At 34.0% G+C, this 23,242-nt stretch overlaps 1 protein-coding gene across 4 annotated transcripts in view; it reads left to right on the top strand.

Annotated features, from left to right (window-relative positions):
- Positions 1 to 484: 484 nt before the first annotated feature.
- The window catches only part of Znf638 (zinc finger protein 638), a 57,888-nt gene continuing 35,130 nt past the window's right edge, over positions 485 to 23,242 (top strand). For 2 of the 4 annotated variants that reach the window (XM_076833902.2, XM_076833905.2), the window contains exons 1-8: positions 485 to 1,995; positions 6,623 to 6,684; positions 9,973 to 10,011; positions 11,516 to 11,814; positions 12,998 to 13,272; positions 14,509 to 14,655; positions 15,521 to 15,643; positions 23,006 to 23,064. In XM_076833902.2, coding sequence (XP_076690017.2) covers positions 682 to 1,995; positions 6,623 to 6,684; positions 9,973 to 10,011; positions 11,516 to 11,814; positions 12,998 to 13,272; positions 14,509 to 14,655; positions 15,521 to 15,643; positions 23,006 to 23,064 — 2,318 coding nt within the window. In that variant the 5' untranslated portion in view covers positions 485 to 681. The remainder of the gene's footprint in view (positions 1,996 to 6,622; positions 6,685 to 9,972; positions 10,012 to 11,515; positions 11,815 to 12,997; positions 13,273 to 14,508; positions 14,656 to 15,520; positions 15,644 to 23,005; positions 23,065 to 23,242) is intronic. The other 2 variants (XM_076833904.2, XM_076833903.2) reach the window with 2 other exon arrangements.

Raw genomic sequence — 23,242 nt, forward strand, 5'->3', positions numbered from 1 at the left:
AGGTGTGAAAGCTGGTTCCAAGGAAGAATTTGTCTTAACAGAAATGAGTCTTACTGAAGTTTAAGGTTAACCATTGTTACTTTCATTGTTTATATGTATGATTCATGCATATTAAGCATGTGTACATTTCTAAGTATTTTAATGCATTCATCTTCTTTTTCCAGCATTAAAACATGAAATAAATACTTTGTGTTTTTCAAGATTATTTAAAAGAACCTATAAATACAGCACCTAGCAAACAGTGCATCACATACAAGAACTCTGGCTTGAGGTTTGGGGTTTGTTCTGGATTTAGAAAAGAAGAAAAGAGAAGGTTTCAGGAAAAAATTTTAAATTCTTGTAAGCCTTTACTCTTAAAAATATATGAAATGCAGAATGGTTTCATGGCTTTATTTCAAAATGTTTTACACTGGCTGTAGAACCCACTTCATGAAGTAGTTTGAGTTAAAATGATCTAATATTTGTGTTTTAACTTTCAGCTTTGTGTATTTCTTGGAAAATTTCGCACCACTTGTGAATTCCTTGAGCCTGGGCATTGCAAACCCACTTCTGTTGGGCCCATCTCCTTTGCACTTTGCTCAGATTAAGACTCAGTTGGCGCTTCAGCAGCTGAATGCCGTTGCCTCACATGGTTCAACACCACCTTACACTTTATTAAATCAGGCATTCTTGAAAGTAGCCATGTCGAGACCCAGGTTTAATCCTCGAGGAAACTTTCCACTTCAAAGGCCACGAGCACCTAACCCTTCTGGGATGAGGCCTCCAGGACCGTTTATGAGGCCTGGATCTATGGGTCTTCCAAGATTTTACCCAGCAGGGAGAGCCCGTGGAATCCCACACAGATTTGCTGGCCATGAATCTTATCAGAACATGGGACCACAGAGAATGAGTGTTCAGGTAACTCAACACCGAACTGATCCAAGATTGACCAAAGAAAAGTTGGATTTTCATGAAGCACAACAAAAGAAGGGGAAGCCTCATGGTAGCCGGTGGGATGATGAGCCTCATATGTCTGCATCAGTGGGAGTGAAACAGAGTTCTGTCACACAGGTTACAGAGCAGAGTCCTAAAGTACAGAGCCGCTATACAAAAGAGAGTGCCTCAAGTATCTTAGCAAGTTTTGGATTGTCTAATGAAGATCTAGAAGAACTTAGTCGCTATCCTGATGAACAGCTAACTCCTGAAAATATGCCATTGATTTTGAGGGATATAAGAATGAGAAAAATGGGGCGCCGATTACCTAATTTACCTTCTCAGAACAGAAACAAAGAAGCACTTGGTAGTGAAGCAGTTTCAAGTAATGTGATTGATTATGGGCATGCAAGCAAATATGGCTACACAGAAGATCCACTTGAAGTACGTATTTATGATCCTGAAATTCCAACTGATGAGGTCAAGAATGAATTTCGGTCACAGCAGAGCATTTCTGCATCTGTTCCTACTCCAAATATGATATGTAATACTATGTTTCCTGTTGAAGAAGTGTTTCGACCGATGGACTTCCCCAGTGAGTCCTCAAATAATCAGTCCTTTTTCCCAGTTGAGAGTGGAACCAAGATGTCAGGCTTACACATTTCAGGACAGTCAGTCCTTGAACCTGTAAAATCCATCAGCCAATCCATTAGCCAAACAGTTAGTCAGACAATGAGTCAGTCTCTGATTCCTCCACCTATGAACCAACAGCCTTTTTCATCTGAATTAATTTCAGCTGTAAACCAGCAAGAGCGGATCCCACATAAACCTGTGATTAATTCATCTAATGTACATGTTGGATCGAGAGGAAGTAAAAAGAATTATCAATCAGAGACTGACATTCCCATTCAATCTCCCTTTGGGATTGTGAAAGCATCATGGCTACCAAAGTTTTCACATGCTGATGTCCAGAAGATGAAGAGACTTCCAACTCCTTCTATGATGAATGATTATTATGCAGCATCTCCAAGAATATTTCCACATTTGTGTTCTCTGTGTAACGTAGAATGTAGTCATTTGAAGGTGAGTGTTTTTAAAGATCACTGTATAATGATGCTCAGCGCCCAAGTTTTCTCTAAATTCTGATGTGTGTGCTGGTGTTAATAGGCATTAAGGAAATTACAGAAACTGATTTTGATTGCAAAAATCAGTGCTTTTAGTTGTAATCTTATATACTGCTGGCTTTAGTACTGAATTGAATGTTCTACACACCTGTTACTGGGCGTACCACATAGTTTGTCCATTTATTTTGAACTTTCAATTATCCCACTTATACAACACAAAATTTATATAACATAAACTGTGTATTTACAACATGATGTCACATGAGTTGTGTTTAAATAAGATCTTTTAGCATAAAATATAAAAACTTGGTAAATCATTTGTGCTGCATACTTTGAAGAGACAACATTTAATGTTGATTTAAATGCATTCTGATTTTTACATGGACCACTGATAATTTATTTTCTTATCATAATTTTAGTATTGAGAAGGGGCTTTGTAAAATAATGTATTAGTAAAATGAGTCAAGATGCATTAATTATTATGGGACCAGCTGTAGGTTTAGCAGATAGTTTCTAAAATAGGCTTAAGGTAACTTTATTGGTTAATATAGTTAGAAGGAAGTTTTTTGCTGAGATGCTGAAGAGTAATACCATGTAGACTATATTATTTAATAGTAATCATTGGTAGATTTGAGCAGGAATTTCCAAGTAAGTTTTATTATATGTTTAGAACCACAGGTTTTTCTGTTTACTATTGTAATTTGTAGATTTAGATGGCAAATGCCAAGTAGGAGATGTTTCCCATAGGAAGAAACTGATTCAAGGCCTTAGCCTTAAATTGATGTGTTCTTTGAAGAAGCTTAAAAATCTCAGGGTGTTAATTATCCTTTTTTTTGTTTGTTTGTTTGCTACCCTTTTTTCCCCAATTTATCCACTCAACAAGAATCTACCTAGATCTATTGCTCTTGTTATTTAAAGTTAATGCCAGCCAAAGAAAACAACATTCTGGGCTGGGAGTGTAGCTCAGTGGTGGACCATTTGTTTAGCATGCACAGGGCTTTGAGTTCAATCCCCAGTATCCAGGAGGAGAAAAAAATTTAAAAAAACAAACAAAAAACCAGCATTCTATTCATTTTAACCAGAATTATTGAAATCTAATAAAATAATAAATAGTTGGCCATATTTCATCAAAAGTGATAAAAAAAAGTCTTTACCTTGAAAAACCTCAGAGTAATTCACAGTGCTTTGTTGTAAACTGTAAGTAACGCTGGCCTCAGTGTTAGAAGCTCTTAGTATTACTGTATCTGGGCATACCACATAATTTTGAACTTTTAATTAGTAGTATTCAATTGAAGAAAATATATCTTCACAAAGAAATTGAAGTTTTAATTTTTGTTCTGTAGACTAGAAAAGGTATACACACTTTTCCAATGTATATTTACTGATACCAGTTTTGTACATTGTTCTGTAGGTGCCAGGCAGAAATGAGGAACAGTATTAAATTTAGATGTTTTCAAACAATTCATACAGTTGCACTGAGGAGGAAAATTATGCATCCAAAGACTTTAAAAATTAGGAAAAGGAAAAAAATGGTTTGGTGATTTATTTAACTTGTTTTCCTGTGATGGAGGGGAAAGATACTTAGTATTTTTATCTTGTTCAGATTTGTATCAGTCAGGCCAGCATTATCACTTGACTAATACCTATTGTGTGTCTAACAGTATGTAATTAAAAAGTATAAATACACTTCCTGGCATCAAAAGACTTTTGTAGTCTAGTTAGATAAGACTAGTGGATTCAAAGTTACTAAGTGAGTCTAGACTAGAATGTCTCAAGAATGAAGGCTTCGTGGAGTAATTCAAATGATGTGTGGGCTTTAGATATACCTATCTGAAAGGGAGGAGAGATGATATTCCAGGTGGGATCAATATGTGGATAGGCAAAGGTCTGAGAGAAGAATACATCGATTGCAATGCAGTAGGTGGCATTTGGGAAATAGTGATGAGCATGCTAAAAATAAGTAGAAGGAGTCTTGAAAAGCTAGCCTGAGGAGTTTAGATTTTATTTTTTTTAATTAATTTTTTTTTTTTTTTGAGAGAGAGAGAGAATTTTTTAATATTTATTTTTTAGTTCTCGGCAGACACAACATCTTTGTTTTTGTATGTGCTGCTGAGGATCGAACCCGGGCCGCACACATGCCAGGCGAGCGCGCTACCGCTTGAGCCACATCCCCAGCCCCGAGTTTAGATTTTAGTTGGGAGGCATTAGGAAGTTAGTTTAATTTCTCGATATGTGAATGGGCATGTTGAAAGTATATAGGAGATTTGACTGAAGTGTGCAGGTGAATGAAAATGAGATGGGAATGAGGAGTAGGACATGTAATTGGAGGCTTCCTTTATTATTCAAGTGTAAAATGGTGGAAGCCTGGGTTCATAAGATAAAAATTTAAGAGGAGAGAAAATCACTTAGTGATCATTAGAGCTTATACAGAGTGCCTTTTAAAATAAAAACCCAACTTTTAATAGCACAACAAATTGAAGCTCATTGAAGTAATGAATTCCACCACTGAATGGACAAATGATAGTATGCGAACATGAACTTAGATGATACAACTATTTTGTTTTTCTGATGTATTTTACTGCCAAATAAATGTGCATATATATGACATTATAAATATATAGCCAGTAAATATGAATTACCAACTGCAAACTTTTTCCTGCTGAGTAAATCTGACAATTCTTTTCTACCCATCCTTGAGTCTTTTAAACTATAGCGTAAAGAGATACTTTGAAAATGCAACAGTAGATCGTGAAGTGTTTCCTTTCTAAATTATGGGTTGGGTTTAAGAGGGGCTTTCCTTGGTTTAGAAAATTGTCTTTCTGACTGAAATAATTTGCTTCAAGATCAACCTGAGAATTTTTCAAGGTAGTTGGAGGTTAGAGAGCAAGTGTTGATAGGGGTCTGTGTTTTACAGTTCCATTCTGATCCTGTCCAGTCTACAGTCCTTGCAGGATTTTCTGCTTTGGTAGGTATTATCCCTTTTTTCCCTGGAAAGGCAGTGTTGCTTTTGAACCAGTTATCTGATCTGGGTATTATTACTAGGGAATCTAGAAATTGGGATGACATATGTATATTTACTGAGCTTAAAGTAAGTAATGTCAGTAGGTAAAGTAAGCCTGTTAGAAGACAGCAGTGTGTGTATAGGTGAGTGTATTGAATTGAAGAACACATGCCTTAAATAAATAGGGCAGCTATCACCTTCAGCTGATAGTTGCTATGAGAATATGTATTTCAGTATTGTGATATCTTAATATTTCTTCAAGAAAAACTAGAAATTGGATTTGGGGATAAAAATCTCTGAATTTATAAGTGTTGGTAAATTATTTAAATAAAATACTTTATGGTCCAAATAAATCAAGCCAAACTCCCTGACTGCCAATGTGTTTGTATGGTGTAAATAATGTCCAATTAATATCAAAGATGTGGATTTAGTATTACTACTAGAGACTCTTAACTGCTAATCTTTTTTAGCTTTCTGTTTGTATTACTGAGGAGGATATGCAAATATTTCCTTTTTGCAGCCCACAATCAAACCTTGGGGCTTAATGAAACAGTTCAGATTTTGTCATAATTTGTTAAGTATTTCAGATAGTTCTTGCCAAGGCAGAGTTCAAAATTAGTGTCAAATGTTGTTTTAACTATGGAAACATCTAGTTTGTCTTTTAGAAATGACCTAAACTAAAATGTTTTTGAAATGGAAACAAGATTTTCCTCAAGGGAAGTTGTAAAATTCAGAACTGTTTATAAAGGTTTTTTTGCCTTTCCAAATGCTGGAGGAACAATAAAACATTGAGTAATATACATGTTGCTTTTAACTGATTGTTTCACTTTGGAGACTGTATCTTTAAAAGCTGTATTGGTTTTTGTTTTTGTTTTAAAATAAGATGTATCTTTCAGGAGCTATTTATGGTTATAGATTGTAACTTTAGGGCAGATTTATTTGTAAATGAAGTAATGTATAAGAAAGCATTTTGTTAATTGTAAAGCTCAATATGTAAGGGATACTGTCTTTAAAATGGCGTCACTTTCCTTTAATCTTGAAAATAAATTAGATTTTATTATCAGTTTTTCATATTTTCACTAATCTTATCATTTCTCAATATAGTGAGTACCTTGTTTGGAATGGTACTAGCCTAGTAGTATTTGATTGTTGATGATGTTAGCATGAGGTATAAGTCATTCAGATACTATATTTTGAAGATGCTGTTTTGTAGATAACCACTTGCACCTTATTTATAGTTTTTGTTCTCTGAATTTTTTTAATACTCGAAATGAGTTATTTTATGATCTATGCTTTTATTTTCTCCAAGTGTTAATATGTATTGATTTCAAAATGGGCATCCATGGGTATAATTTTTTTTGAGCTTTTTTTATACTAAAACATTTTTAAATGGGATCAATGAGGTATGGTGTTTCAAGGGCATTTGGACACCTTTAAGTTTTGTTTGTGAAAATTTTATTCAGTGGCCAAATGCTGTTTATAATTAGATTTGTTTTAAAATCCTTTGTCATTTAAAAGATAAATCTAATTCATTGGTCAACAAGAGGAATATTCTAATTTCAGTACTTTTCTCCTTTTACAATAGGATTGGATTCAGCATCAAAACACATCTACTCATATTGAGAGTTGTCGACAGTTGCGTCAACAGTAAGAACATTTTTCTCTTTATTTTCATAAATGTTGAATTTGCAAAATATGTTCAGACATTACTGTTAAATACCCTTAGTATGATACTTTGTAGAAAATATTTTTAAAGATTATTGCCTATTAAAATACTAATTTTGTAGCAGTATATTTAATATTTTTCCAAAAAGAGAGAATTCAGCATGATCCTTTCCTCTGACTCAACTCCTTCCTAACTTAATTCCCAGTAGGTAGATTTTTTTATATCTTTGGTTTTTTTTGCTTTGCTGGCTTGCCTTCCCTGAATGGTTTATTATTTCAGAGCAGATATCATTCCCTTCTATTATCTCCCCCCTTTCTCAAGGGTTAAATAAATAAAAATTAATCCAAGCCGTATATCACTATTTAATTTCCAGTCTAAAAGCTCTCTGGCTCAGAATCTGTTTTCAGAATAAATCTTAAGTAAGGAATGAATATTGGTTCCATTCTACTTTGTTCCTTATTTAAGACAGGGCACCTCTGAAGATTTGCCCTACTAGATATGGAGGTGAAAAATACTGCTTTAGTAGTATTCTCTGTGCCTGTCTCCCTGTCTTTTTTCCTTTTTCTTTTCTTTCTCTCCTTCCTTTCTTTCTTCTTCCCTTTGGAGAGTATGTTTACATTGATTTTTTAAAAAAATAATACTGAAGATTTAACCAGGGGTGTTTTACCACTGAGCTATACCTGCAGTCCTTTTTATTTTGAGATAGGATCTTACTAAATTTGAGACTGGCCTCATACTTGGAATCCTCCTGCCTCAGCAACCTCCCCACCTCCAGTTGCTGGGATTATACCACCACGCCTGGCCAGTGTTGGCTTTTTTGAAGAGTTCAGGAACAGTGTCTTGTGGAATGTTTTCCATGCTGTTTGCTTCTTGATCATTAAATTTAGGTTGAACAGTTATGTCACAGATACTTCATAGGTGATGTATTTATTAAGCATCACATTGGGACATAGTCTTAGTTAGCTTCTTGCTCTTAATCATTATGTTATACTACTTCATTAGTGATTCATGCTTTTAAAACATATTTTTTACTAATTATGCAGATATTGGGTGATCCAACTCTACTTTTAGTATGTTATGCTTTATCTTTTTGCTTTGAGCTTTGGAGATAAGAGCGTTTGTTGTAGTTGGCAAGCTAGTAAAGGTCTAAAACAGTATTACTGACTCCTTTTTTTTTGGTGGCGGGACACAATAACTTTGTTTTATTTATTTATTTTTATGTGGTATTAAGGATTGAACCCAGTGCCTCACCCATGCTAAGCAAGCACTCTACCACTAAGCTATAGCCCCAGCCCTGTTTCTGATTCTTCAGTAATAGTTCTCTAGCTCTTATGTATTTTCAACCAGCTTATATTTCAGTCTGTGAGAAAACTAAGGATTACACATATCAAGTAACCGACTTTAAGTTACATAGCCATTAAATGACAGCATCTACATTGAAAAATCTAGTTTTGTTCGATTACAAAGGTTTCTTTGTAAACCTTGTAGTCTAAGACTAGAAATTATCTTCTTGAAAGGTACAGAATAATGAAAATGTGGGAGTAGATAAAAGGATTTTTTTGTATTGGAAATTATTAATATTAGATTGGATTGAAGTTAACTTTTTGTCCTCATAGTTTCTCACCTCATAGTTTCTTGAGTGTTGCTGCAAGAAGTAGGGGGCAGAAGCTTTCTCAGAATTTTCTGTCATTTTGCCACCTATGTTTCATTGATTAGAACTTGTCACTATCTTCTGGATAGGCTAAGAGAGCAAATATAACACTGCTTTAGTTTTTGTAGTGAAAGCAGGCAAGAGAAAAAGGAGTTGAGAATTATTGTTAACTCATTAATAATAGCAACAAATAAAAACTACTTTACCTCTTAAAGTTTTGATCTAACTTTATTTTCCTGCTAGGTGAATTACTAAAACAATCTGCTATACCTCCATTACCTGACTTTTGTCTTACTACTGAAATTATATTCTTGAATATTAGTGACTTGAGATAATTACTATGTCCAGCTACCTATTAGTGTCCAGATTCTCTAGAAAAGTTTTAAAATGATTTTTAAAACATTACACACACCTGTAATTCCAGCAACTCAGGAGGCCAAGGCAGGCGAATCACAAGTTCAAGGCCAGCTTGGGCAACTTAGTGAGACCCTATCTCTAAATAAAATAAAAAGGGCTGGAGGTATAGCTTAGTGGTTGAGTGCCCTGAATCCCGAGTACCACAAAAAAGAAAAAAAAGAAAGAAAGAAATGAAAAGAAAAGCTAAGAGTGAAGATGGCTTCTGTGATCTTACTCATTTTTTTTATGAGTACTCCTTAATCTTTCATTGTTTTTTCTTTGCTTAAGTATTGTTCATAGATTTTGTTCTCACTCCTCCTATTTCTGTGTCCACCCTTGTTAGTCTCACTCTCAAGACTACACTGTGGCTTTTATATGCCTTATTGTAAACATTTTAGTTCTCATCTTTTTGCCTAATTCTAGAGATTCATGTACAATTGTTTTAAAAACATTTATTTGATATTCTTGATTAGAAATGTTCATGAGTTTTTTCCTTTTATTTGTGTACAACCTCATTACTTGATTTCAAGGCCTTTCATAAGTTGTCTCTCCCTGAGGTAGCCTTTCCAGGTTTTGTCTTTTATAATTTCTTTTCATCATTCCTGTGCTATAGCTGACCAGTCAGTGGAATAGAACACCTATGTTTTGCCTCCAATCCTTCACTTACGTATTGCTAGTATTTGAAATCAAACCTAATCCATACCTGTTGATAGACCTTTTTAAGTGCTATCCACAAAGTAACCTTTCTGTGAATTCTCTCCTGATTGTTCTTAATAGATGTATATCTTCAAGTTGTACCATCTCTCATTGTTCATATTGTATTCTGAGAGATATCATGTAGAATATGATAAGCATGGAGTCCTGGAGAGTTCTGTAAAGTAACTAAAATGTCTTCTTTCTTTTAACCCTTCCTAAACTCATATCTTGTACCTCTTCTGTGCCTCTAAATACTTTTTGCATGTGCTGCCCATTTTATTTAGAGTTTGAGGCCTTTAAATTATGGGCAATAAGTTTCTCTGATATACATATTAGCACAATACCTTATTTATTGAATTAGACACCGAAAGTATTTTATTTCTAAGAAATTTTTCATATTTAAAATATTATTAATCACGATGTAAACTTAGATTTTTTAATAGTCTTCAGATATTACAGATAAAGATTAATTGAGCCATATAATCTTATTTTAAATGTCTATTAATATTATTTATTTTCAAAATAGATATCCTGATTGGAATCCTGAGATCCTACCATCAAGAAGGTAACATTTTTTAATAGCGTTGTTATTGTTAAAACTTGATTTTCAGCTGGGCACGGGTGGTACACACCTGTAATCCCAGTGGCTCAGGAGGCTGAGGCAGGAGGATTGCAAGTTCAAAGCCAGCCTCAGCAACTTAGTGAGGCCCTGAGCAACTCAGAGAGACCCTGTCTCTAAATAAAGTATTAAAAAAAGAGTTGGGGGTGTGATTCAGTGGTTAAGTGCCCATGGATTCAATCCCTGTACCAAAAACAAAAAACTCAAAACAAACAAAAAAATGTCCTTAATTTTCTTCTAAGAGCAAATGTTTACTTTTTAAAAAGCTATTCTTTCCCAGAGCAGTGGAGCACATCCCTAATCCCAGTTCTTCAGAAGGCTAAGGCAGGAGGATCGCAAATTCAAAGTCAGCCTCAGCAACATGATAAGGCCCCAACCAACTTAGTGAGACCCTGTCTTAAAATAACAGTGGGCTGGGGATGTGGCTCAGTGGTTGAGCACCCCTGGGTTCAGTCCCTTAAACCAAAAAATAAAAAGCTATTCTTTTGAATTGTGTCCTACTTTTATCACTTTTCATAATGGGCAAATGCAGGAAGCTCTCTGAGGCTTCTTTACTTATTGTATGTTAAATAATACGTTCTTTTTCTGAACTTCAACTTTCTTTAATCTTTAATGAAAATATTTTTATTCTAACTTTATTATAATTTCATGTTAAGCTTTGAATTCCTGAGAATACCAACTCAATTTATGTGTATACACATTTATGGAAATCAAAAAAATATATGTAGACAGTATACTTTTTCAAGGAAAAATTTTTGAAAATATTTCTGTATGTAAATCAGTTTCTAAATTCTCTAGTTAGCTTTATACTTGAAAAACATAATTCGTAAAGGGGTAAGCCTAAGAAAATCAATGATGACACTCTTCTGTAAACTAGAAAGGGTAGGATTCCAAGCCATTGGAATTTGATCATCTGTTCTAATTGGTTTCTTCCAAACCAGAAAGTTGAATTATATCATAACAATAGGTTTTCTTGTTTTAAGTAATACTTGTTATGAGTTTGATATTGAAGGTAATAATTAATTTTTGAGGAGGTACTTCTAGCTGGGTATGGTGGTGATTTGAAAGGATAAGGTAGGAGGATGGCAAGTTCAAGGCCAGCTTCAGTAATTTAGCAAGACTCTCAGCAACTTTGTGAGATTCTGTCTCAGAATAAAAAATGCAAAAGACTGGGAGCTGGGTTTGGTTGCCTGTAGTCCTAGCAACTTGAGAGGTTGAGACAGAAAGATTACCAGTTTGATGTCAGCCTCAGTATCTTAGCGAGGCCCTAAATAACTTAGTAAGACCCTGCCTCAAAAATAAATAAAAAAGGACTGAGGTAGCTTACGTAGCTTAGTGCCCCTGGGTTCAATCCCAGTACTATAGGAAAAAAGAGGTACTTCTGTCACTTAGTATAATTTTAATTTACATTAAATTGCTACATCTTGATTCTTTTTCTTCTACTTTGTAGAAATGAGGGCAATAGAAAAGAAAATGAGACTCCAAGAAGACGTTCTCATTCCCCCAGTCCTAGGCGTTCTAGGAGATCAAGTTCAAGTCACAGGTTTCATCGATCTCGAAGCCCAATACGCTACCCATATAGACCAAGAAGTCGGAGTCCAAGAATTTGCCATCGGTTCATTTCTAGATACAGATCTAGATCCCGATCCCGTTCGCCATATCGAATTAGAAATCCGTTTAGAGGTAGTCCAAAATGCTATCGATCAGTCAGCCCTGAAAGGACATCAAGGAGATCAGTGAGATCATCAGGTATGCTGATGACCATGAAACATAAATCTACTTATTTTGATTAAAATTTTTAGTTCCTTTTGTTTAGATTTTAAGAAATAAAATTGTTTTATAAAATTGTAAAATTGCTGTGTGAATTCTGACACACATCTCAGAGTCCATTTTTCTGGTAATTTTGGGAGAGTTGTATCTGTCCATGCACAAAAGTAAGCATGTGAAAACATAGTTTGCCTTAACTATAGACTTTCATGAATACATTTAAAACTTAAGGGCTGGGGATGTGGCTCAAGTGGTAGCACGCTCACCTGGCATGCGTGCGGCCCGGGTTCGATCCTCAGCACCACATACAAACAAAGATGTGTCCGCCGATAACTTAAAAAAATAAATATTAAAATTCTCTCTCTCTCTCTCTCTCTCTCTCTCTCTCTCTCTCTCTCCTCTCTCACTCTCTCTTTTAAAAAAAAAACTTTAAAAATTACTCATATTTTTACCCTGTTTAAGAAGAACTTTGAATAGTTCTTTTCTCATATTCAGTATATTCTAAAAGTTTGAATGTAAATGGAAATATTTGCAAATTTATAAGGCAGCTGGTCTTATTGTTGTGGTCCAAGATCCCCTACATATCCATAGGATTTTTTCAAAGTTCTGTGAGGTTTTTCCTTTTCCAATTACATATATGTGCGAGGCTGGATTTTCTTTATGTTTTCAACCAAAACGGTGTATCCAGCATATTGGATGCAAAACCACATATAAGAATTTTTAAGTATTTTAAAGTATTTCCCATTAAGCCCAACATTAAAGTGTGTAGAGAAATGTACAGTGTTCATTTCACTAATTTTTTTTTACTTTGAGAATTTTAATCTTTATAAAAGATGTCACCATTAATATTGGAGTTTATATTAAATGAATTAGTAAATTGTTTGAAAGTTCTATTTTTTAACTTTTAATATGGTAAATATCAGTAAATACAATACAAATTCTTTGAAGTCCTCAGCATGTGAAGAAATCCTGGAGCCACATGGAATAAAGGAACTACATATAACTGTGCCTTCAGAGTGCACAGTTAAAACTTGAGACCATTTTTTTGTGTGTTTATCTTCCCTATTGAGCTCTGTGTGATAAATGTTAGTCTTTTTTTCATGATGTCATGAAGTGGTTCTTTATATTCCTTTCAATTGAAGTTGTACTTAATTCTTCTTACTAGATAGAAAAAAAGCATTAGAAGATGTGGTACAACGATCTGGACATGGGGCAGAATTTAACAAACAGAAGCATCTTGAAGCTGTTGATACAGGACACTCCCCAGCACAAAAACCTAAAGTTGTCAGTGGAACAAAGCCACCAGTTAAATCTATAAGCTCTACAAAGAGTGATGCAAATTTAGGAGGACATTCTGCTCGTAAATCAAAGAATCTTGAAGATGACACCTTACCAGATTGTAAACAGGTGTCTGGTAAAGCTGTCTCTCTCCAGCGTAAGGTCAGTAAGTCTTTTTGTTTATTAGTGAAAGAGTACATATATATGTTATTATGACAAAGAGAAAACAAAATTGTCTAAATTTTCTTATTCTACATTTCCAATAAATGTGAACTCATAACTTGTTAAATTATTTTGATACGATTCCATTTCATTGGTTTCTCATATACTCTTAGTATAAAAATCCAATAATTCAAATCTTACAGCTTAGAAATGTCAGAGATTTGGCATTTGATGCATCAAAAAATATTGTGATGGCTTGGCAAAATTTTTGGCTGGCTTCATAGATTGTTGTCTTCAAGTGCTTAGGTATATAGTGCTCTCAAATTTTTCTAAATACACTGAAGACTTTGTTTTTGCATGGATCTGGCAGGCAGGGGAGATAACTGGGGATTGTACTCAGGGGAGCTTTATCACTGAGCTGCAACCCCTCCCCTTTTTATTTTTTTGAGACTGGGTCTTACTAAGTTGCTGAGACTGGCCTTGAACTTGACATCTTGCCTTAGCCTTTCGAGTAGCTAGGATTACAGGCATGTGCCACCATACCTCAGCACATTGAAGATTTTCACCATTTCTTGCCCCAAAAAGGTTATATTTAAAAGGATAAACTTAGAAAATCAACTTGTAATTACAGAATTTCAAAGAGACTTTGGAAGAAATATTAAGTATGGGGAAAATTTTGAAGAGGGAAACATTTTTAATTTGTCTGACAAGACAGTGTATAAAGTTCTTTTCATTTTGTTTCAAGACTTCTGTGGGGTAGTAATGAATTTTTTTTGAAAGTTCTTTTTTTATTTTAGATAATTTTTAATATGGATAATAAATATGATTATTATAGTATATTTAAATTATATCTAACAAATGAATATTTAAAAACATTATACCCATATACGATAACATTTTTAACCATTAGAACATAGAATTAACAACATGGGAAATTCAGCTTCACTCTATGATGGGCCATGTAGGTTCAAATAGAAAATTTTTCTTAAAAGCTCTAGATCATTTCTTACCCCTTTTTTTTTTTTAGCATTTAAGAATTTAAATGTACCCCTGAGTATAATCCCCAGTATTTCCTCCACCTGCCTTGCCCATGTAAAAAAAAAAAATTATAAACATTTAGAACAGATCCATTAATGGACCAGGATTAAAAGGATAACATATTATACAAGGAATTATTATTTTGTTCTTTGTCACTTAACTTGATTTCTTTTTATTTTCTTTCACTCCAAAAAATAGCTTCGGAAAGAGCAGTCTTTGCATTATGGTTCAGTTCTTCTTTTATCTGAATTACCAGAGGATGGCTGTACTGAAGAAGATATTAGGAAGATATTTCAGCCATTTGGAAAAGTTAATGATGTCCTGATCGTTCCATATAGAAAGGAGGTGAGTCATTCAGTCTGTTTTAAAATTCATGCAGTTGTTGTTTTAGTGATTCTGTAAATTTTTGTTCGGTCACTCAGCTGGTTATACTGCATATGTTCACTGGGAGTTACAAGTGTTTGGATGTGAATGAACATGTTCCCAATTCTTTGGTACACTTTTTCTGTAAAGGGCCAGATAACAAATAACTTCAAGCTTTTGTGGGTTGGCGATAGCATTCTAACTACTCTGTCACTGTGGTATAAAAGTAGCTGTAGTTAATATGTAAATGAGCAAGCATGTTCCCAAAACTTTACAAAAATAGATGGTGTGCCATATTTTACACCAGTGGAGTTATACTAAAATAAATTATTTTCTTTGTATGGTAAGTATTTTTTGCATGTGGGGGATATTCCTATAGCTCATCTGATAAAGTTTAGAACTATGAGGAACCCTAAAACTAAAGCAGAACGTAGGTGTGAATTAAGATAAGGGAACACAGTGGTAGTGTCATCTTTACTGCAGGAAGCCTTAAACGTGTTCAGGTTTGAGCAAGCTAGACAAGATCCTGGCTTTACTCCTGTTGTTCAGTTAACCCTGCCTTGCTATTCCTTCTTGTTACATGAGCCTGCCATGGACTTCTGGGTCCCTCTTCCTGTCTTGGTAACAGTATAGAGATTCTATGAGGTTAAATATCCTTTTCATGCATGAAACATGCTTAAGATCAAATGATCAAGTGAAACAAAGAGGGGCAAAAGCAACTGGGCCTTAAACTAATTTCATAGTTTTCTGTTCCATAAGGAAGTATTAAGTCCATTTTAAAACACAGGGGCTTTTAAAAGGTACCCCCCCCTTTTTTTGACTGAAAAAGAAATAAATTTCATTTTAGGCTTACTTGGAAATGGAATTTAAAGAAGCAATTACTGCAGTCATGAAGTATACTGAAACATCACCTCTTGTGATAAAAGGAAAAAGTGTGAAAATAAGTGTTCCAGGAAAGAAAAAAGCTCAGGTAAATTGAATTTTGGTACTAGATGTTTTGTTGTTGTTGATTATTTTAACCTTTTGTTTAAGTGTGGCATACATGCAAAAAAACTTTATGAAATGTAAATGTTAGCCCAACAGATTATGTGTATAAATTCAGATACACTGAAATTTTAAAAACTCTTTATGCATACACATATATAGCACCACAGTGGTTTAAATAACAAGCAACAGACTAGGATCATACTTTATATATACTTAACCATATGTAAAACAAAACTAGCAAGTGTCTGTGAACTGCCACCTATATCACAAAACAGAACATTGATAATATCCTTAGCTGCTGCTCCTCAACCCTCCCTGCTGCCCACAGGTATTTCCTCACTTCCTTTCTGAAGCCATGGTTGAGTTTTGTCTGTTTTATATTTTTATATAAACAAAATCAGAGATGATATGTTCTTTTAGGATCCTTATTTCCTTAAAAGTGTTAACTTTTATGAGTTTAGTCTTGCTTAGACTGTTTTCTGTGCTTAGTTAAAAGAAAATATCAATAGAATTATTTTAAAATCTTCAATAGTATTGCTTTGTGTGTGTTCTTTTATTTTTCTATTTGCTGTAGAATACAGCAAGGTTCTATATCAAACATTTCCCAATAATAGTCTATCTGTATTAATATATGAGGCGTTTTTCTCATTTTTGCTTTCTGTGAGGCATTACTTTGTATTTTACAATTATTTTAAGGTTCCTTATTGGTTGATGTTTATGTTATTTCTAGGTCTTTCACCATTATAAATAAGACTTTAGTCTTCTTGTTATATGTCTCTCACAGATCATCTTTTTGTGTTATAGGATGTACAGTAATACATAGTATTGGATTGCCTGCAGAGTAGTTGCAGTAACATATAACCTTGTAATTTGTGTGAGGACTGGTATTTCTAAATTAGCAATATTTTAATTTCTTTAGTTTTAAAAATTCAGTATATCAAAAATGGTATCTAAGCTGGTCACGGTGGTGCATGTCTGTAATCCCAGTGTTTTGGGAGGCTGAGACAGAATCGTGGGTTCAAAACCAGCCTCAGCAACAGCAAAATACTAAGCAACTCAGTGTCTCTTAAATAAAGTACAAAATAGCTGGGGATGTGGCTCAGTGGTTGAATATCCTGAGTTCAATCCCCAATACCCCAGATCCCCATGGCATCTAATTTTAATTTGCATATAGTGAACTTTCGTATTTTTATATAATTATTAGCTATTTTTTACTAGGTATTTTAGTGAGTTGTTGGTTTCTTTCTCCCAGTGGGTTCTTATCAGTTAAAAATTCATTTGAGCTGGTGTGATGGCACTTGCCTATGATCCCAGGGGCTAAGGAGGCTGAGGCAAGAGGATTATAAGTTCAAAACAAGCCTCAGCAACTTAGCGAGAACCTGTCTCTGAATAAAAAATAGAAAAGGGGCTGGGGATGTGGCTTAGTGTTTAAATGCCTCTAGGTTCAATCCCTGTACCCCCCCCACCCCCAAAAATTCATTTGAAGGTGTTTATTATCCTAGATACTAATTTTGTGTTATATAAGTATCTGTGTATGAGTGTATACATACATACATATATATATATATATATATATATATATATATATATATATATATATATATATATATATATATATAAAAAAGTTTTTAATTTCCATGTGTTCAACTGGACTGGTATTTTCCTCTGTGGCTTTTGCTTTTTTCCCCTTTTGTCATGTTTTGGAATGCCTTCACTATATCAGTGCCAGAAAGATACACTTCCTTTATTTTCTTAATCTATTTTTCATGGTATAATGTGGGGTTAGTCTTGGTATTATATAGAAAATGGGTAGCAATTAACCCATAGCTACTCATACCTACTCTATCCTTATCGATTTAATTATCCTTATTGATTTTACCTTTTTAAATTTCTTTTGTATACATAGGTCTGTTTTAGATTATTCTGTTACATGAATCTAATCATTTTTATGGTGTTACTTTGTGGTATAAATTATTATAATAATTATTATGTAACTTTATAATATTTCCTTATCTTTCTGACAAGAATTCCTCCCACCCCTAAGCCCATGTGTGCTTTATCACTGAGCTACAACTCAAGCCCTTTTACCTTTTTTTTTTTTTTTTTTTAAATTTGGAGACAGGGTCTTGCTAAGTTGGAGAGGCTGGCCTCAAACTTTTGATCCTTTTGCTTCAATCTCCCAAGTAGCTGAGATTAAAAGGTATAAGCTATCATATGTAGAGTTCTATTTTTAGATATTATTTAAATTTATTTTGGTTTATCTTGAACATTTACTGATGTTGGTTTTACAATCAGTTTAGATTCTCTGAAAAGTCTCCCTGAGATTTAATTGATACTATACTGAATTTGTATAAATACAAATTCACCGAGTCTTTCTCTTTAAAAGTATGGTTTATCTCTCCATTAATTTAAATTTCATTTTATGTCCATTAGCCAGTTTTATAATTTTTTATAAACAGTTCTATATACTTAAGGGGCATTAAGTTTATAAAATACATATATATATATAAAACATATTTCTCTAAGAGAAAGAGGCTTTACTTTTTATTTATTTTTCAGTAGCCACTAGTCGGGTAATGCATCATCCTGGTTTTCCCTGCTATGTGCATGCTGTCCATTATTGTTGTCTTGGTTTGGATAATGAAGTATATGGTGACCCTCAGTATTGCTGATTATATCTTTTAGGATTTTGTTCAGTTTCATTTAACAGAAACCTTACTATCAGTTTGTTAAATAAGAATTACCTTTATGTTTTACTAGGAAATCTTTATGTAGTTTATCTAGAGCTGGTGCAGCAGCTTCCATAATATCTTGAAGAACCTAACCCATCTTTCTTCTCTACCATCTTTAGCATGTAGCTTTCACCTTCAATTGAAGATGGTTGCTATATCTTCTGATATCATTTCTATGTTCTAATCAGAAAGGAGGAAATAAATGGGTTTGAAAGAATGAGTTACCCAGAAACATTTAACTATTTAATTTCCTAGAACTACCATACATGGCCATTTAAGTTGGGGAGGAGGTTAAGGAGAAGCAAGGATAGAATGCATAATTTCAGAACTTAAGCTTTATCCTATTGACAGGTAAATCTTATTCAAAGGTTTGAACATAATGGAAGGGATTAATTAGGATGATGCATCTGGAATTGGTTTGGAGAATGAATTGAAATTCAGCAAGTGACTTGAAAGCAAAGAAAGCCTAGCAGTTTAACCAAAGTGGAGAGGAGTCAAGAGAGCGCTGAAGTCCAGTTAGAAAATTCATCTAGCCAATTCATCTTGTATAATGGTATTATTTTTTGTAGATTAGTAATCTTGAAAATAGGAAAGTAAAGTAATTTAAACCAATGATTATTAAGCAAGACTTAGCTGGTCATTAGATTTGGAGAAGTGGGGAAGCCAGTCTTATTTATTCTTTAATGTTTAGGAAAACAGATAAGAATACATTTAATGAATTAGAGTGTTTCAAACAGATTAAAATCCTTTTAGACATTTTTTTTTGTAAGATTTGTTAAGGTAATGACTTAAGCCCAAGAAGTCCAAACATATTTGCTATCATGATTTTTCTAGAAATGCATAGGGGAAACTGTCAGCACCAGAGGCTGGACAACATGTCATCCACCTGTCAAAAATATTGATGTTCTTCTTTAAATATGGTTTGGATGATGCTGAATTTAAGGAGGCTTAGACAGTTAACTCATGACTCCCTCTGTTGTGATAGAACAGCATTCCTAGGCATTGACTGGAGGGGAACTCCAACAGAACTCTGGTTGTGCCTTCTTCAGAAGGGAAGTATGTGGACAGTCTTTTTGGCCTGTTAACACAGTAAGTGGAAGACATTGAGTTTTCCTGCCAAAGCAAGCCAAAAATAAACTGGAAACCCAAATTAGAAAAAAAAAAAAAAAAGGAATATACTGTTGTTTTCATGGTCCGGATCATGATTTTTGGCATGAGTAGTTAGAACCAAGATGAAACTTAATTGACCTGCCCAAATTGATGTTAGGACTGCCTCTGACGTGTTTTACATAAGTTTTCCCCATTTTGCTGCTTTTCAGAGTCAATAAAGAAATTTTTAGAATAGGTAAAAATTTCTAATATATTTATATTAATATGGATTCGCATAACTGATGGAAACTCAGTTACTTATCTTTAATAATAAGCCAGTATAAATCTCTTTCCAAACAGTGATTCTTCCTTCTGAACTAGTCCCTTTATTACTGTTACTCATAACCTGAAAACAAGTATTCAGAGAACCCCTCCACCCCCGCCCCCAGAGAAATAACTTCAGGCATATACTCACAAAAAATTTTTTAAAGGGACAGGAGCCCTTACTCTAGAAAAAAAAAAGTGATCAAATTGCCCCAAAACAAAACCCTTAGAGCTATGAACTATTGTTGTGGCTCACCCTGTACAAATAAGCAATACTTCAGAAATTTCAGTTTGCTGTTTTTTAGCAACATGTATGATATTATATCCAAAACTAGAACAGTCAACTAAGAGCCAAGAAGATTGCATGGAAATGAAAAATAATTTGGGGAGAAAGTAAGCATTTGAGCATTATAGAAAATCTAGTGAGTTAGCAAGGTGATAAAAGCAAAATATGTGATTAGAATTCAGATGAGGGTTGATTCCATTTTAAATAAAAAACTTTCTTAAGCATCTATTATGAGTTTGACAGTGTAGAATCTGCAGAAGTTATACAGTGGTGAACAAGACAGACGTAGTCCTATCCTTATACCTTATATATGAGAAAAGGTTAAAGAGCTGAAACTGATGTAAGAGGAAAGGCTTGGTAGGTAAATCTAAAAAACCTAATCTACACAGAATTGAAACTTCAGAAAGAGGACATCACTTAAATGGCTGTGAAGATTTTAATATTTCTTGGTTATGAAGGAGAGGGGTGACCTTCAGTGATCTAGGTAGACACAGTAAAATACAAGAAGTAATCCAGCCTTCAGGAGTAGAGCAACACATTATCAGGGTTGTACGGGAAAAGACTGTGATTTATTGCAATTCAGTATATCTATTGCAAGTGAAATTCTAATATAACTTAAGATAATATTTTCAGACATGTATGGGCTTAGAAAGTTAATTCATTTACGTATTTTTTTAGGAAGTAATATAAAACAAAGAATTTAAGAAATGGAGAATTATATAAAATGTACAGTCAAAATAATCACATTGATAAACTAATATAGCATAAATTATAAAAAAAATAATTTTATGCCAAACTATATCATCAAAAATTTGTGCTAGGTGTGGTGGCATGCACCTGTAATTCCTGGTGCAGGAGGCTGAGGCAAGAGGATCATGAGTTCAAAGCCACCTTCAGCAACTTAGCAAGACCCTAAGCAACTCATCAAGGGCTATCTTTAAATAAAGTATTAAAAAAGGGGCTGGAGATGTGGTTCAGTAGCTAAACACTCCTGGATCAATCACTATCTCAAAAAAAAAAAAAAAAATGCTCAGCGATAAAGTGCCCCTGGGTTAAATCCCCAGTATCCCCCTCTCCACTCCAAAATTGGAATGTAGCAAGATGTGAGGGCTAAAATTTTTAAAACTTATACAGAGGAAATTAGTAGTTTGGAGTTTCTTTTAAAATTGAAAGTAACAAAATAAAAATAGGAGATTTAATTTCTTCTGAATCATTGAGGTGGTGGAGACATTTGGAATACAGTCCTTTATAGTACACAGAGGAAATTGCAGAAATTCCCCAGAAGAACAGAAAATGTAAAATTACATGAGAACTATTATGAAAATCATCTCAATTTAGCAGATTTTACTGAATGTTCACAAATTGCCCTACATGATTTTTAGGCACTTGAATAGAATGTGGAATATAACAAAGTCCCTGGTATCACAGAGTTTAAGAGATATAGAGAGAATAGACCATCAATAAATTAACATATGTATCATGTCTATTGGCAACAAGGGTGGTAGTGAAAAACCATCAGGAAAGGGGAGTAGAAGTATTCTTACTGGGAACAAGAAACTGGAATTTTCAATAAGGTAATTGAGGGAGGTGTCATTGAAAAGGAGGTATTTGAAGAAGTACCTGAAGAGGGTTGGGGATCAAGCCATGTCTCACAGAGAAGTTACAGCACTTAATTGTAAAACACTTAGTTCCCCACTAGCTTGTTTGAAGAGAAGAAGGATGTTTGAGGTTGAGGGTGGAAGATAAATGGTGGTTTGAGGAGTAGAGAGTAGTGAAACATTTGGAGGAAATCTTTACAGGTTATTGGGTTCACCTTTTATCTGCAGTGTTAGTTACTGGTGTCAGCTCTGGTCCAAAAATATTAAAAGAAACAATCATAAGTTTTAAGTTGTGTGCCATTGTGAGTAGTGTGACGAAATTTCCAGCTGTTGTGCTTTGTCTTTGCCAGAAACATTAATGAGCCCTTTGTCTAGCATATCCATGCTGTGTAACTTCCCATTAGTCACTTAGTGGTCTGTTTTCACACTAAATGTGGAGGTGTTACAGTGCTTGTGTTTAAATAACCCTTATTTTACTTAATTATAGTCCTAAAGTGCAAGGATGTTGATGCTGGAAATTTGTATATGCCAAAGAGAAACTGTAAAGTGCTTCTTTTTAAGTGAAAAGGTTAAAGTGTAATCAATAAGTATTTCAAGAGACCATATTTGCATAAATTTTTATTGTCATATATGTTTATAATTGTTTTATTTTATTATTAGTAGTAGTTAATCTGTTGTTGTGCCTAATTTGAAAGTTAAACTGTCACAGGTAGGTATGTATGTAAAGGAAAAAATACAGTATATATAGGGTTTAATACTATCTGTAGTTCCAGTTATCCACTGGGGATTTTTAGAATGTATACCACACAGAAATGGAGAGATTACAGTACTGGCTTTTGCTCTGAGTATGGGAAAGTTTTCGGGGCTAGGAATGGCAGGTTTAATCTGACTTTATGTTGTCAATAGGGTGTGAGTAGATGAAAAGGCAAGGACAGAAGCAGAGATCCTTCTGAGTCAATTGTATTAATCAAAGCTAAGTAATTTACCCTGATTGAATTGGAGTGCTGGCAGTTAGACATTTGAAATGTCACAACACTATGAGAAATCATGTTTTTGAAAGATAATGATTAGAAAAATGTATGTGAGTGATGAGAAAATATAAAATTCTCCTGTATGATCACAAATTGAAGGAAATATTTTTATTCTATCTGTATGTAGAAAAAAGGGTAAATAAGCATTTATATTTCATAGTAGGAAGATTTTAAATGGTTTTTATTTTTCTTTTTGAATTCCTTTTGCTTTTGTGCATTTTCTAAATTAATTTTTATAATTGGGAGAAAGCTAAAATTTTTGTTCAAAATATTTTTTGTTTATAGAACAAAGAAATGAAGAAGAAAATTTCAGACTCAAAGAAATTAGCTGCATCTGCTTTAAAGTAAGTGATTCTATGATTTTATATGTGAGAATTAATGTGTATATGAATTGAAAATTTTAAATTTTAAAAGTATATTTAAGGGCTAGGGATGTGGCTCAAGTGGTAGTACGCTCAAGCAGTAGCACGCTCGCCTGGCATGCGTGCGGCCCGGGTTCGATCCTCAGCACCATATACAAAC

This window comes from Callospermophilus lateralis, chromosome 14 (assembly GCF_048772815.1).
Source record: "Callospermophilus lateralis isolate mCalLat2 chromosome 14, mCalLat2.hap1, whole genome shotgun sequence".
NCBI lineage: Eukaryota > Metazoa > Chordata > Mammalia > Rodentia > Sciuridae > Callospermophilus > Callospermophilus lateralis.